At 37.6% G+C, this 16,967-nt stretch overlaps 1 protein-coding gene across 1 annotated transcript; it reads left to right on the forward strand.

Moving 5' to 3' along the window:
- The first annotated feature begins 910 nt into the window (after positions 1–910).
- On the forward strand, positions 911–16,693 carry LOC128205397 (protocadherin gamma-A2-like). The gene is made up of 11 exons (XM_052906981.1): positions 911–1,049; positions 3,728–3,907; positions 7,113–7,339; positions 7,582–7,669; positions 7,934–8,063; positions 8,291–8,372; positions 8,712–8,870; positions 10,211–10,442; positions 11,406–11,520; positions 12,636–12,685; positions 13,085–16,693. The coding sequence occupies exons 1-11, from the start codon at positions 998–1,000 to the stop codon at positions 13,117–13,119; spliced, it is 1,350 nt and encodes a 449-aa protein (XP_052762941.1). The 5' UTR covers positions 911–997; the 3' UTR covers positions 13,120–16,693.
- Positions 16,694–16,967: the final 274 nt, after the last annotated feature.

The following is a 16,967-nucleotide window of genomic DNA, read 5'->3' on the forward strand; positions in this document are numbered from 1 at the left end:
TTTATTTGTGATGGAACATTCTATATATTATATTATCTTGACTTGAACATTTATTGACTCTTCGCCTTTTAAGCTGCACTCTCACAGATATACCGTTTTTACAACATTTTGTCTTTAAAAGAGCATTTTTTTTCGTAATTATCTGCAAACCAATGCTAAAAGATTGCTGACAAAAGATCCGATCTCTGATTTTCATATTTCTGTTCCTAAATTAATGTTTTAATGGCTAAAACAGTTACTCACGGTTTAAGAAAAATGCATACAACAGCAATTTTTTAACTAAAAAAATCTGCAATCTAATGTTTTGTCAGCAGTCTAGTATCACAGGTTTCCATGCATTTTCGCATAAATTGGCTCGTTCCAAGGCAAAAAAATAAAAATGTTTTCAAAACGTTCAATCTGTGAGAGTGCAGCTTTAAAGTTAGTATAGTATCTCCACAATTAAATCAAAGTAATATTCGAATATCTGATTTCTAATCTTCAGCATGGATTTAAACAGAGCTTACTGGCTTCGTTCAATGTGCGCATGTACTTATTCAGTTTAAACATTATTCATATCATGCAAAAATAAAATAAAACATAAAACAAAGATTTCTAAATTAAGATCAAGATAGTGTCCTTTTTCATATGCTTTTTAACACAAGGTTTTTTAGATATACATGCTCACAAACAAGGAAAAGAAACTCAAAACCGATCTTGGACGAATTGAACTACTTATAAGCTAATTATACCATAAAGAACTCAGATTGCATTACTTATTTTATCTGTTAGTGTGTCATATATTGTTCAATGTGTCATTTTGGACAACGAACAGGCATTGAGACGTGGAAGAATGAATTGATCAACAACAATAACTAAATCAGTCGAGTGAATGTGAAAAGAAGTATTATGAGCTGAATAAGCTCAAGATTATGTGTCAACATACATATATGTGACCGTTTACTGAGATAATAAACTTTAAATGTCACCGACAATTCACAAGTGATTTTTTTACAAAATGAATGCTTTCGGATTGTTATTATTTTTCGAACTTCTTCACATAGTTTATGGTTCGTATTGAATTGTGTGTGGTTGCATATTTCATTTTCGTATAGATCAGATTATAAGTATCTTCCATTTCCAAGAATGAAAGATAAGTACATCACAACCCGAGCGTAGGTGTGTGTTTTTGCGACACGAGGTTTACCGAGGGTCGGGATGAACCTAGCTTTCACGATTGGCCATGGTAGATGTTTTTTTATCCCACCTCAGTTAAACAAAAAATAGTAAAAATGTATTGTTTTCGCTGTAACTATTTTGTGCGTTGTTTATAAAAAGTAGGTCCATACGGGTGCTGTTTATCTTTGCCCGTGAGCAATTTCTCGAAACTTCTAACTGGCTTAAGTAGCCTATTTCAATAGTTCAAAATACATACTTAAATTGAATTTTGATAGATGAAAAATGGTGAATTGTAATTATCATAAAGCTTACTCCTATTTAAAGTATTTCAACTCTTAAAAAAGTAAATTTTATGCAAATTATTAAAAAGAAATAGTGAGCTAAAAGGAACTTATGAAGTTTCGAAAAAATTAGGGCCAGAAAAGCAAGCTATTAATAGTGTTGTAAAAATGCATTTTAAGGAGCGATGTTAACATTTGCTGCATCTGTCAGTTATAATCTGCTCAAAGTCAGTGCATATATCTTTTTTGTCAAAATTACTTACATTATTGAATAATTACATATTTCCAAACATTTAAGAACTCAGTTCTCTGAGCTTGTGTTTGAAACTCAGAGTTAAGTTAAAGTTGTTGACGAAATCGTTGTTAACTTTCAAATCTGTACCGCTCTGTACGTTTAATTGATACACTTTTGATCTACAGTATTTCAATCAAATCTGTACCGCTCTGTACGTTTAATTGATACACTTTTGATCTACAGTATTTCAATCAAATCTGTACCGCTCTGTACGTTTAATTGATACACTTTTGATCTACAGTATTGCAATCAAATCTGTACCGCTCTGTACGTTTAATTGATACACTTTTGATCTACAGTATTTCAATCAAATCTGTACCGCTCTGTACGTTTAATTGATACACGTTTGATCTACAGTATTTCAATCAAATCTGTACCGCTCTGTACGTTTAATTGATACACTTTTGATCTACAGTATTGCAATCAAATCTGTACCGCTCTGTACGTTTAATTGATACACTTTTGATCTAACAGTATTTCAATCGAATCTGTACCGCTCTGTACGTTTAATTGATACACTTTTGATCTACAGTATTGCAATCAAATCTGTACCGCTCTGTACGTTTAATTGATACACTTTTGATCTACAGTATTGCAATCAAATCTGTACCGCTCTGTACGTTTAATTGATACACTTTTGATCTACAGTATTGCAATCAAATCTGTACCGCTCTGTACGTTTAATTGATACACTTTTGATCTAACAGTATTTCAATCAAATCTGTACCGCTCTGTACGTTTAATTGATACACTTTTGATCTACAGTATTTCAATCAAATCTGTACCGCTTTGTACGTTTAATTGATACACTTTTGATCTACAGTATTTCTAACGAGAATTGAGACAACTATGATAGCTGTAACTGTTTTATTTAAATATATGAACGCATTATCAAATAATTCACGTTAAAACATAACGATGATCTAACTAATAACGTTGGTAACTTTAAAGCTGCACTCTCACAGATTTACCATTTTTACAGCTTTTTTTAAATATTTTTTGGTCTTGGAAAGAGCATATTTTTGAGTAAATGTTTGCAAACCAATAATATAAGATTGCTGGGAAAAAAAATCAGGTCGTAGATTTTCAGATTTCCGTTCGAAAATTAAAGGTTTTATGGCCTAACGGTTTAAGAAAAATGCATAAAAGATCAATTTGTGAACTGAAATATAAAAATCTGCGATCTGATGTTTTGTTAACAGTCTTATTAAACTGGTTTCCATGGATTTTCGCATAAATTGACTCGTTCCAAGACAAAAAATAAAAAAAAAGTTGTCAAAACATTCAATCTGTGAGACGCAGCTTTAACAGCGGGCCAATGTATTTATGTTTGGTGAACAATTTTGGCAGTCCTTTATATTCTATTTGACGCGCAATGATGACATAATCAATGTACAAGTTTACATTGTTATACGTTTTTGTGCGTAATCGTATAACTAGGCAAAAAAAATATACTTTATTTCACAATTATTGAATAAAAAAAAGCCATCCGCTTGGTAAAATCGATATCCGCTAGGAAAACCGAATTGCGCTACGAAAACCGAACTGAATCTACAAATAAGTTTGAGCTCCTTTAACTCTCATGTGAAATTTTGCTGTCTGATGACCCCCATTTAATGTTTTATTAAATAAAAGGTGATTGCTTGCTTATTATTAATGTGTTAATAAATTAGCCAGACTTAGTATTAATAAATTTATTACTAAAGTGTATACCTGCTCTTTATTGTTCTGTAATCGAATTTCAAATGACCTATTTTTGCTAAATTTACAGTGATCAACTACCTTTCTCAAAAATCAGAAATACCGTGTTTTCTGCACCTTTCTTTCAAATTTAACACGGTATCTTTCATAAGAACCATTGGTTTCGATATTTATTTTTCCTTTTCGGTAAATTAAAACAATTGTATTAATTGTGGTACTGCTTATTTAGGAGTAAGAGTGCATCTTTAAATATCACCTCATTCTTTGTAAACATAACGCCATTTTTCCCAAGGTAACGAGAAGCCGGTGTTTACGGTGACACAACCGACGACGGTGTTTTTTGACGAGGGCACAAACACACCGGCGGGGACGTCCCTGTACACTTTCACCGCAACCGACAGCGACCTTACGCTGGTATACCTTAGTTACGAGTATGATCCGGTGGAAAGCAGCGACATGTTTGAGATAAATGGTAAGCTGAACGCTTTGTGCATTTGTCCCTCAGCTAGTGCGGTGTACCATTATGTGTTATGTTGCACGCTTGCGCTTTGTGCTACAGCTAGTGCGGTGTATCGTTCTGTGTTATGTTGCACGCTTGCGCTTTGTGCTACAGCTGGTGCGGTGTACCGTTATGTGTTATGTTGCACGCTTGTACTTTGTGCTACAGCTAGTGCGGTGTACCGTTATGTGTTATGTTGCATGCTTGCGCTTTGTGCTACAGCTACTGCTGTGTACCGTTCTGTGTTATGTTGCATGCTTTGGCTTTGTGCTACAGCTAGTGCGGTGTACCGTTCTGTGTTATGTTGTATGCTTGCGCTTTGTGCTACAGCTAGTGCGGTGTACCGTTCTGTGTTATGTTGCATGCTTGCGCTTTGTGCTACAGCTAGTGCGGTGTACCGTTCTGTGTTATGTTGTATGCTTGCGCTTTGTGCTACAGCTGGTGCGGTGTACCGTTCTGTGTTATGTTGCACGCTTGTACTTTGTGCTACAGCTAGTGCGGTGTACCGTTCTGTGTTATGTTGCATGCTTGCGCTTTGTGCTACAGCTGGTGCGGTGTACCGTTCTGTGTTATGTTGCACGCTTGTACTTTGTGCTACAGCTAGTGCGGTGTACCGTTCTGTGTCATGTTGCATGTTTCCGCTTTGTGCTACAGCTACTGCTGTGTACCATTATGCGGAATGTTGCACGCTTGCGCTTTGTGCTACAGCTAGTGCGGTGTACCATTATGCGGAATGTTGCATGCTTGCGCTTTGTGCTACAGCTAATGCAGTGTACCGTTCTGTGTTATGTTGCATGCTTGCGCTTTGTGCTACAGCTAGTGCGGTGTATCGTTCTGTGTTATGTTGCACGCTTGCGCTTTGTGCTACAGCTGGTGCGGTGTACCGTTCTGTGTTATGTTGCACGCTTGTACTTTGTGCTACAGCTAGTGCGGTGTACCGTTCTGTGTTATGTTGCATGCTTGCGCTTTGTGCTACAGCTGGTGCGGTGTACCGTTCTGTGTTATGTTGCACGCTTGTACTTTGTGCTACAGCTAGTGCGGTGTACCGTTCTGTGTCATGTTGCATGTTTCCGCTTTGTGCTACAGCTACTGCTGTGTACCATTATGCGGAATGTTGCACGCTTGCGCTTTGTGCTACAGCTAGTGCGGTGTACCATTATGCGGAATGTTGCACGCTTGCGCTTTGTGCTACAGCTAATGCAGTGTACCGTTATGTGTTATGTTGCATGCTTGCGCTTTGTGCTACAGCTAGTGCGATGTATCGTTCTGTGTTATGTTGCACGCTTGCGCTTTGTGCTACAGCTGGTGCGGTGTACCGTTCTGTGTTATGTTGCATGCTTGCGCTTTGTGCTACAGCTGGTGCGGTGTACCGTTATGTGTTACTTTGCACGCTTGTACTTTGTGCTACAGCTAGTGCGGTGTACCGTTCTGTGTTATGTTGCATGCTTGCGCTTTGTGCTACAGCTACTGTTGTGTACCATTATGCGGAATGTTGCATGCTTGCGCTTTGTGCTACAGCTAGTGCGGTGTACCGTTATGTGTTATGTTGCATGCTTGCGCTTTGTGCTACAGCTAGTGCGGTGTACCGTTCTGTGTTATGTTGCATGCTTGCGCTTTGTGCTACAGCTAGTGCGGTGTACCGTTATGTGTTACTTTGCACGCTTGCGCTTTGTGCTACAGCTAGTGCGGTATACCGTTCTGTGTTATGTTGCACGCTTGCGCTTTGTGCTACAGCTAGTGCGGTGTACCGTTCTTTGTTATGTTGCATGCTTGCGCTTTGTGCTACAGCTAGTGCGGTGTACCGTTATGTATTATGTTGCACGCTTGCGCTTTGTGCTACAGGTAGTGCGGTGTATCGTTATGTATTATGTTGCACGCTTGCGCTTTGTGCTACAGCTACTGCTGTGTGCCATTATGTGGTATGCTGCACGCTTGCGCTTTGTGCTACAGCTACTGTGGTGTGCCATTATGTGGTATGTTACACGCTTGAGCTTTGTGCTACAGTTGCTGTGGTTTACCAGTAGGTGTTATGTTGAACGCTTGCGCTTTGTGCTATAGCTACTGCGGTGTGCCATTATATGGTAGGTTGCACGCTTGCGCTTTGTGCTACAGCTACTACGGTGTACCATTATGTGGTATGTTGCACGCTTGCACTCTGGTCTACAGCTGCTGTGGTTTACCAGTAGGTGTTATGTTGAACGCTTGCGCTTTGTGCTATAGCTACTGCGGTGTGCCATTATGTGGTAGGTTGCACGCCTGCACATTTTGCTACAGCTACTGCGGTGTACCGTTATGTGGAATGTCGCACGCTTGCACTCTGGTCTACAGCTGCTGTGGTTTACCAGTAGGTGTTATGTTGAACGCTTGCGCTTTGTGCTTAAGCTACTGCGATGTGCCATTATGTGGTAGGTTGCACGCCTGCGCTTTGTGCTATAGCTACTGCGGTGTACCATTATGTGGTACGTTGCACGCTTGCACTCTGAGCTACAGCTGCTGTGGTTTATCAGTAGGTGTTATGTTGAAAGCTTGCGCTATAGCTACTGCGTTGTACCATTATGTGGAAGGTTGCACGCCTGCGCTTTATGCTATAGCTACTGTGGTGTGTCATTATGTGGTAGGTTGCACGCCTGCACTTTGTGATATAGCTAGTGCGGTGTGCCATTATGTGGTAGGTTGCACGCCTGCGCTTTATGCTATAGCTAGTGTGGTGTGTCATTATGTGGTAGGTTGCACGCCTGCACTTTGTGATATAGCTAGTGCGGTGTGCCATTATGTGGTAGGTTGCACGCCTGCACTTTGTGATATAGCTAGTACGATGTGCCATTATGTGGTAGGTTGCACGCCTGCGCTTTGTGATATAGCTAGTGCAGTGTGCCATTATGTGGTAGGTTGCACGTCTACGCTTTGTGATATAGCTAGTGCGGTGAACCATTATGTGGTAGGTTGCACGCCTGCGCTTTGTGATATAGCTAGTGCGGTGTGCCATTATGTGGTAGGTTGCACGGTGTACCATTATATATTGCACTTTGTGATTTAACGAGTATGTTGTATCATTATATGTAATGTTGTACGTATGTACTTTGTGCTATACTAGGTTAATGGGACGGTGAGACTATTATAATCATGTCTTTACGGGTTGACATTCATTATTTTACGTATGTTTGGTGTTTTTCTTTAGAAACTCAGACCGCAGGCGAAATCACAGCCGAAGTTAAACTGAAAGACCTCCGTGAATTTGATTACGAAGTACAGAACGCCTACAAGATATATGCGCGCGCATACGACGGCGTCCAGTACTCGGGGTTAAGCGGGGTGCTGCTTAATATCGTGATTAATGACATCGGGGAAACTCCTACACTTGACCCCCCAACGACGTCCCAATCTTTTAGTGCGGAAGAGGGACCGGTAGGTGTTGTCACCTTGTTGCTCTTTACATTATAAGACAGAAAATTATTATTTTTCGCTACGTTTACTACGTAAGAGGACATATTGGTGTACTAAAACGTAGCTTTTTGTCGTGCTGTGGTGACACATTTGGTAATGATATGCAGAGTAAACAATAAGCTGTCTTAGTTTATGCCTGCCATTATATAATAGAATTAAGAAAATAGATCTATTTTATATCTCCTCTACCCTAAACCCTGCAGGCTGGCAGTAAAATCGGTGACCCGAGCTTCGTTGTGGTTGACGCGGATAGCGCCGAAATTCATACCTGGACCGTTACCGGGGGAACAGGTCTGTAACGTAATACAACTTTTAATGCAATATTTCTAATTTGATGAACTGGATTTCTTGCTGATTTTCAGACATCGAATCACCTCTTGGTGGCCATCAGGATACGGGCGCCGATGTTTTCAAAATACTAGCTGCTTGATGATTTTTTTCCAAACTAAGCTATTTAAATCTTACGACAACTAGTTGTGTATAAAACAACTAGCTCAAATGAGATATACTGTGATGATCGTGAAAAGTGTTTAACATCACTATGTTTATCACCAGGTGAAGACTTTGTCAACGTGAACGTCTTGAACGGCACTTTGACGTTGAGAAAAACGTACGATCGAGAAAACACCGCGTTAACGGAGGAAGTTTACGTCAATATCTCCATAGCGGACCGCTTCGGGCTTACGTAAGTTGATATAACAAATCTGTCATTAAATGCATAGTTTGTATACAAATGTATATGTACAAAAGCGTATTAAAATTCTGGTTGGAATACATAAAGAAATATGTATTATTCACTGTAGAAGTCCAGGAACAAGTTTAAAATGTAGATCCTATATTAATAATTTATTAAACTCGTAAAAATAACCACAGCGCTTAGCCTGTATAGTCATTAGCTATGTGTCATTTCAGTGTCGAAACCGCTTACTACGTGACGTTTAGCGACACGAACGATAACATACCGACGTTCAGCCCCTCTTACTATACGTTTGACGTAAGTAAAATCACATGGTATAACATGCTGAAACGGTACACGTTGTGATTAACGCATTTTTTTCACTATAATAAAAAAACAATTTCTAGACTTTAAGCCAACGAAATCGCCTATCGACCTCGAAATAAGTTACACGCTTAAGAGACATGGCGATTTAATTTGGTTCCCCGCCTGATGAAAACATATTATATAATAAAACATGTTGTGTTATTAAATCTGTATTGCTTTAATGGGCTTGCTTGCTCCACCCTTCGTAATACTTATGATTTTATAACTTTCTTCACAATCTTTGTAAAATATATACTTTCGTTGTTACATTGACGTCTCATTATTACACAGATGAACAATGAAAACATCTCTGTCGGTGACGTTCTTGTGACGTTAACGTACACGGATCTGGACGCTGACAGTCCAAACAATGAGGTCACACTGTCCCTCGATACGTCGAACAGCTACACGGACTATTTCGAACTTGTTGAATCCAACATAACGCTCTCGGTTAGTTTTAAACGTAGTGGTTTGCGTTTAAAATAACAGATGGATTGCGAATAATTAGTATATTCAATCGACGTAAAGTAGAAATAAAATCAAGTAGCGGACATAGGTGGGGCGTAGGTGGGGCTTATCATATACGTCACACTGGTTAGGGTTAGGGTGGTTAAGGGTTAGGGTAAGGTAGTAGCACATAGCCGCTGCCTTATTTTAAGATTTATATAAGTATTTATACAAGGCGTTATTTAGCGGACGTAGGCGCTGCGTAGGCGGGGCTTATTGTATGTGTCACACGGGTTGAGGGTATGGTTAGGGTAAGGGTAAGATAGTGGCACATAGCCGCTGCCTCATTTTAATATTTATTTAAGAAGGTGTGCTATTGTCGCCCCCTACCGGATGTTATATTAGGCGTTATGTAGCGGACGTAGGCGGTGCGTAGGCGAGGCTTATTATGTACTTCACAAGGCAACGTAAGGGTGGGTTAGGGTTGGTTAGGGTAAGTACAATGTAGTGACACATAGCCGTTGCCTTATTTTAAGATTTACATAAGTACACGTGTTTTACCGCATTCTACGGGATATTATACAAGGCGTTATGTAGCGGACGCAGGCGGTGCGTAGGCGGGGCTTATCATATGCGTCACACGGGTTAGGATTAGGATGGATAAGGGTTAGGGTAATGTAGTGGCACATAGCCGCTGCCTCATTTTAATGTTTTATATAAGTAGGAGTGCTCATTTTGCCTTCTACGGGATGTAATATAAGGCGGTTTGTAGCGGACGCAGGCGGTGCGTAGGCGGGGCTTATCATATGCGCCACACGGGTTAGGATTAGGATGGATTAGGGTTAGGGTAAGGTGGTAGCACATAGCCGCTGCCTTATTTTAGTATTTCATATAAGTTAGCGTGCTATTTTCGCCCTCTATGGAATGTTATATATTTATCTTAAGATTTATATAAGTGGCGTGCTATTTTAGCCTTATACGGGATGTAATGTAGACATCATGAAGTATCTACTATCCAGACGCTTGAATGTATGGGGCGGGATGTTTTTGGACAGTTTTGTAGCTATATGCCCAATAAAAAGTGCATGCTTAAGCGCAAAATATATATCGTTCAAAACAGATTTTCGTTTTTGACGTTCTAAATAAACAGCATGTTTCGTTTATAATGATCCAATTATTCTGAATACATTTTTTTATGTAATCGCCCACTGACGTTAGACACAACAGCCGCTGTTTTTAATAAAATGACGCAATTATCTCAATATAATGGTAATTTTTTTTTTAAATATTATTGTTTTGTAAAATGTACTGTTCTCCCAATCAAGCAACTTTATGAATTTCAGATCATGAATGACCTGGTATACGGCGACGGACCATTCACCTTCTACGTGTTGGCTACGGACGACGGTGACACTCCGCTAACAGGAACCGCAACCATAGAGTTCGGGTTGCCAACAGCCACCGACCCAACCCACACGACCACGACTCTTATACCTCCTCAGTCCACGGGTGGCGATGAGATGGCCTCCAACACGGAAATGGTCGGCGTCATGATTGCCTGCTGTTTTATTGCAGGTAGGTTAGGTTTACCTTTTGATATATATCCGACTACTTCTGTTTTATTTCAGCGGTGATAACAAACTGTATGTTCCAATGTGATATAACAACGGTGATAACCAGTTATCTTTTCTATCCCAGCGGTGATACCTACCTGTTATGTTAAAACGGTGTTAACCAGTTAACTATTTTATCACAGTGGTGATACCTATCTGTTATGTTACAACGGTGATAACCAGTTATCTTTTCTATCACAGTGGTGATACCTACCTGTTATGTTACAACGATGATAACCAGTTATCTATTCTATCACAGTGGTGATAGCGAGTCAATTATAATAATCAGCTACCTGTCATATTGCAGCTGTAATAACCAGCTACCTGTCATATTGCAGCTGTAATAACCAGCTACCTGTCATATTGCAGCTGTAATAACCAGCTACCTGTCATATTTAAGCTGTGATAATCAGCTACCTGTTTTATTGCAGCTGTGATAATAAGCTACCTGACATATTACAGCTGTGATAATCAGCAACCAGTCATATTTCAGCTGCAAATATCAGCAACCAGTCATATTTCAGCTGTGATAATCAGCAACCAGTCATATTTCAGCTGTAATGAACAGCAAACAGTCATATTTCAGCTGTGATAATCAGCAACCTGTTTTATTGAAGCTGTGGTGTTCAGCTACATGCCATATTGCAGCTGTGATATTTAACTAACTGTTTTATTGCAGTTGTGATAATCAGCTACCTGTTTTTTGCAGCTGTGATAATCAGCTACCGGCCACATTGCAGCAGTGATAATCAGCTAACTGCTACATTGCAGCTGTGATAATCAGCTACCTGACATATTGCAGCTGTGATAATCAGCTACCTGTCACATTTCAGCTGTGATAATCAGCTACCTGTCATATTGCAGCGGTGGTAATCAGCAACCAGTCATATTTCAGCTGTTGTAATCAGCTACCTGTATATTTCAGCTGTGATAATCAGCTACCTGTTGGTATTATGTTGGCGATGGCACACGTACGGACAGTGTCTACCGAACTCTTTGAGATCTGCCGATTGCTGCTCTCTTCCCAACAATGACGAGGAGTAAGTATCCGTGTTGTACCAAGCATCGATATGTTTGCATGGCATTGATGTATGACTTCCCTGAGAAATGAATGAATCGCATAATTTATATATGGAAATGAAAGACAGATCGAAGGGGTTTTATTTGAAATCATTGCAGCGCTTTATAAGCTATCCGACTCACAACTGTTTAGTTTATGGATGCTTTGTGACACAACATTATTTTGGTAGCATTCGAGCTTGGTGAGCCACAAAAGAAAGTGTGGTTACCCGAAATTATTAGTTTGGGCCTTCAAATATTTAAAAATATGTTATTTCAAGTCCTTTTTCAATGGAAATAATGAACAAATATGGAAACTGTAATACACTTATGTATACTGTTTTTGTTTTTTAAATTATTTTAAATATAAAAACATCAAACGAATCCCGATCAAAGGATACGAAAACTTTATAAGTCTACCTGGCAGATGCATTACAATTAAAGGTCATTGTAACTATCAGAAAACCAATCGATTTGTGGGTCAGGCACCATAGCACAGATGCTGTTAATGCGATATTTTATGCATGAGGAACTAACAAAGGATCAAAATATATTTCGAATGACATGTTTCATTGATATGAAAGTTACATCATGTCAGGGGGTACTTAAATTTAGAATTTATCCTGAAATGAGGATTGAGAGTTTCAACTTGTAAAGATTATTTTTGCTCTGACATAAGCATAAAAAATAGAAAATAGGACACGGACAAAATACCCTGGATTGTATAAAAAAGACTTTGGAAATAATTTCTTTGGGACAAGCCCAAGTATCTGCCATTTGGGCAACGAACAAAGAAATCAAACGTCCGAACCGGATTAAAACTAAAGATAAAGAAGGGCGGACAGCCAAACCTACGACAATGAGAAAGAGTTTTCTCCCTTAATAATTATCAGATTTCCTCAAAAATTGCTAAACGAAGTATTCGCCCCTTTACCCTGCTACTGGCATGGTTCCCTTATTACCAACGGATCCCCGTATCTAGCCCTTACCCTTTCCAGGATCGACAATTATCAGGTGTTTGAACTCCGCAATACATATTGTGATTCATTTTAACATGTTTGAGAGAGGCTTATATTTTGTTTATTATTATTTTCAGCGAGGATGAACAAATTATTGCCAGCATCCCGAATGTACACGGAAAAGATGGTAGATCATTTTAATTACATGTTTTATTTCGTTTAAACTTTTTATTTTATAATGATTGTGAAGAAAGTTCAATCACGATTTTGCGCGATAGTGTGGTTTTGTGTTGTGGGGGACACAGAATTGCCCGAAGAAACCCCTTTTGTCAGACTTGGTGACAACCAGCCAATCTCACGTAAACCCAGGCTGGTAATCGAACCCGAGACGCCTTGGTAAGAAGCAAGAGCGATCACCATTGCCCTAACCAGACAACCAGATGTTGTTGTGTTTTGTTTTTGTTTTGTTTTTAAATCTGTACATATACCAAATAACACAAACTGTCGTCAACCGTCAAAAGTATTTTTTTTACGATTCCATCAAACATTAGCGTTATCAAAAATAAACTTTTCTTCTTTATTTCAGGTTCGGGACTAGGAAAACAGTATGGTAACTACTAGCCACAACTCTGACCACAGACATTGGATTAACACTAACGAAAGTAACAAGCGACTTACTGGATAAGCGGGTCTTTTCAGACGGACTTGTGATATTTGATATTGTTTTTGTGTGTGCATGTTTCATACTAGTCATTAGAAAAGTTGCGTGCACATTAAATTTGTAAACATGTTTAAACGGTCAATTCATAGAGTAACCATGCATAGTTCCATAGATACCCATTCTTAACAGATTCTCACAATTGATTAAATTTAGGTTTAGTGGTCAACATTATATTTTGTCCAATGAAAATGCATTTTTTTCTCAAGTTTTCCAATACATATATTTCAGTTAGTCAGCAGTCAGCCGTTATTGGTTTATATCAAGTGAATCGGTATATATAAACAGTAACTTGGGCAGTTTGTTGGTAGTTTACATAATATAATGTAGACCACTTAAAATTAAAGATTGTTGGTATGTACTTACACAAAATAAATGGTTCTGATCTTAAATCATTACTTAATGTTCAAAATACTAAATACAAGAATCTGCTGTAAGACTGTGTTTGGAGGCAATTTAATTGAGTATCCAAATTAGATAGTAAACAGTTCATTTTAGTGATATATGTCATGTACCCTATGGATGTTAATAGTGAAGTATGCTTTGCTGTTTTAAACCGACTTTCAGTGACAATTTTATACAGCTAGTGATTAAACGGTAACGATTCAAATATTACTCTATTTTTGTGTATAACTATTTAAAACCAAACTATTTAAACATCGTAAGAACTATGAACCAAAGACGCTTAATCACGCATGCGCGAGAGTGTCAAACGTGTAACTCACAGGGGGTAGACAATGAGTTTCACTCCCTTCCTTCCTAAGAAGACTAGTTAAAATACACTTTACGGTAAATCCCATGCATATGAACCGTTACAGTTGTTTAAAGCTGCACATCACACAAATTCACCGTTTTTACAACTGTTTTTATTTTTTGTCCTGGAATGAGAAAATGTGTGCATAAATATCTGCAAACCGGAAATAAAAGACTGCTGACAAAAATCAGATCGCAGATTTTCATATTTCCATTCGAGAATTAATGTTTAATGGCTAAAAGCGTTACTAACGGTTTAAAGCTGCACGCTCACAGATTTACCGCTTTTACAACTATTTTTTTATTTTTTTGTCTTTGAAAGAGCAAATTTTTGAATAAATATCTGCAAACTAATGACAAAAGTAAGCTGACAAAAGATCAGATCGCAGATTTTCATATTTCCGTTCGAAAATAATGTGTTATGGTTTAAACCGTTACTAACGGTTTAAGAAAAATGCGTGAAACATCAATTTTTGAACTTAAATATATAAATCTGTGATCTATTTTTTTGCCAGCAGTCTTTTTTAACTGGTTTCCATGCATTTTCCCAAAAATTGGCTCGTCCCAAGACAACAAAATAAAAAAGTTGTCAAAACGCTCAATCTGTGAGAGTGCAGCTTTAAGAAAAAATCATAAATAAATAAGCATTTTTTACATGCAGTTTTGCATAAATTTGCTGGTTCCAAGACAAAATATAAAAAATGTTGTCGAAATGTTCAATCAGTGAGAGTGCAGCTTAAAATATTAATATATTAATATTAAGATATGATTTCATGCTCGTTAATTTCAAAAGGTAGATTATTGTTTATTGTACGTAATGAAGTTGAAATGTATACATATATATTTATTTCATTTTCCTTTTCAATTCTATTTCAACATAAACATATAAAACGTCACAAACATGCATATCAAAATCACTTACCGTAATATTTTTCCTGTACATGTATATTACGCCCTAGGTATTTACATTTACGCCCTTAGATTGAAAGGGAAGATGTTTTATAAACTGTTATCAATTGTATTTGTCAACCATTGTACACTTTATGCTTCACTGGTTTACGACCTACTGGTTTATCATAAATAAAACTTGAAACTTAAAGGCCTAGTTTAAGCAATGTTTGGCATGATGATTCCCTGCCGTGCATCTCCTGTTAAATGCAGTGGTGTCGCAGTAGGGGCCAATTTCCTGTGTGTTTGTTTATTGGCCCAGGGCCATAAAGGGTTGACTATTTCTATAACCAAACTTGAACTGCACAGCAGGATACTCAAATCAGAGATCTGATAGACAGCACAAGGCAATAAAGGTTAAGATCAAAACACAGAAGTTGTGTACTATACACAGTTTTAGGTCACTTATAGAAGGCTTAAACTAGGCCTTTAAATGCTGGGCATCTTCTGCTAATTGCACTGGTGTCACAGTAGGGACTATTTTCCTGTGTAATCGTTTATTGGCTCAGGGCCATTAAGGGTCCATTTCTATAATAAAACTTCTAAAACTGCACAGCATACTCAATGCAAGTAAATTAAGATCAATAAACAGAGGTTGTGTACTATACACAGTTGTTTTTTTTTTGTGTTTTTTGTTGTTTTGTTGTTGTTGTTGTTGTTGTTGTTGTTGTTGTTGTTGTTTTTGGGGGCCACTTATAGAAGGCTTTAACTTGGCCTTTCAAATGCCAAATGCTACTGAACTATCGTGTTAAAGAGCGTTCGATAGAATTATAATACTCATGTCAATTCATTCTTATTGATGTATCCAACATCATTGTATTTCCTGTCTCAGTCTTGACGTGAAATGAAATAGGTTTTCATTTGTTAATATGTGTTTATATTTTATATGATTTGTTCATATAGAAACCATGTATAGTTTAAGTAAATACAAACTTTGTTCTGTTTTAATGTTGGCAAACTATTTAAAGTGACGCTCTTATTCAAAATCAATACACACACATGCATAACAAACAGTTTTGACTACCACTTACGAAATCATGCATTTATGGAAAATATTAATTATAATAAGATAGTAACGGTGTATTTATTAGCAGAAAGCTTAAAGATTTATTTCGGACTATAGTCTCATAAGTTAGAAGTACTGTGTTTTAAGCTTATTTCTTTCAAATTAAGCGCAAACATATTAAATGATTGGTGAATGTTAATAGATTTACTGTGGTGTACTATAGTCTCATAAGTTAAAAGTACTGTGTTTTAAGCTTATTTCTTTCAAATTAAGCGCAAACATATTAAATGATTGGTGAATGCTAATAGATTTACTGTGGTGTACTATAGTCTCATAAGGCAGAAGTACTGTGTTTTAAGCTCATTTCTTTCAAATTAAACTCTGTATCCTTCAAAAGAATCATTGTTTTCGACATTTATTCATCCTTTTTGGAATATTAAAAAACACTATTATTAATTGTTGTAAATTTTATTTGGGAGTAAGAGTGCATCTTTAACTTCTTAGTTGTATCTGACACATAAATGGGCATATGTTTGTGGGCTAAATTATACATCAAATACACGGGCATTCATTTGTAAATATTCGTGTTTTGTGCTATTAGTATTAGTTTCAGTCAGTTTATATTTATTTCATTATCATTTGTTTTCTTTGTTTACATTAAATAATTTATTATTTATCGAAACGGTCATGTTTTATTTATTCAACCATTATTTACCTCATGTTATTTTATGTTGAGAACCAAGCGATTGATTGTTTTTATGGGTGTAAATAAAAACCACAATATAAAAAACAATCGTTTTTTTTTGTTCATAGCTGTGTTCAAAACAATGCAATGGAAATTACACCGTACACGGTAAAAAAAGGTCTGCTCTCTTTTCAGCAACAACAGAGAACCTCAGTATAGTAAACTTCCATCAAAATATATAAATAATATACACACATACATCGCACGGACAAGCCCTGCCACATAACAGGGGCAACACTAGCAACTGCACAGGGACACACTTGTGCACAATAACCATCATGGCAACTGTAGAAAGACAA

Source organism: Mya arenaria, chromosome 10, assembly GCF_026914265.1.
Source record: "Mya arenaria isolate MELC-2E11 chromosome 10, ASM2691426v1".
NCBI lineage: Eukaryota > Metazoa > Mollusca > Bivalvia > Myida > Myidae > Mya > Mya arenaria.

Coding starts and splice junctions, on each gene's coding strand:
- LOC128205397 (XM_052906981.1), top strand. CDS start 998: ATGAATGCTTTCGGATTGTTATTATTTTTCGAACTTCTTCACATAGTT. Junction 8,064..8,290: donor GCGGACCGCTTCGGGCTTAC/GTAAGTTGATAT, acceptor GTGTCATTTCAG/TGTCGAAACCGCTTACTACG. Junction 11,521..12,635: donor CTTCCCAACAATGACGAGGA/GTAAGTATCCGT, acceptor TATTATTTTCAG/CGAGGATGAACAAATTATTG.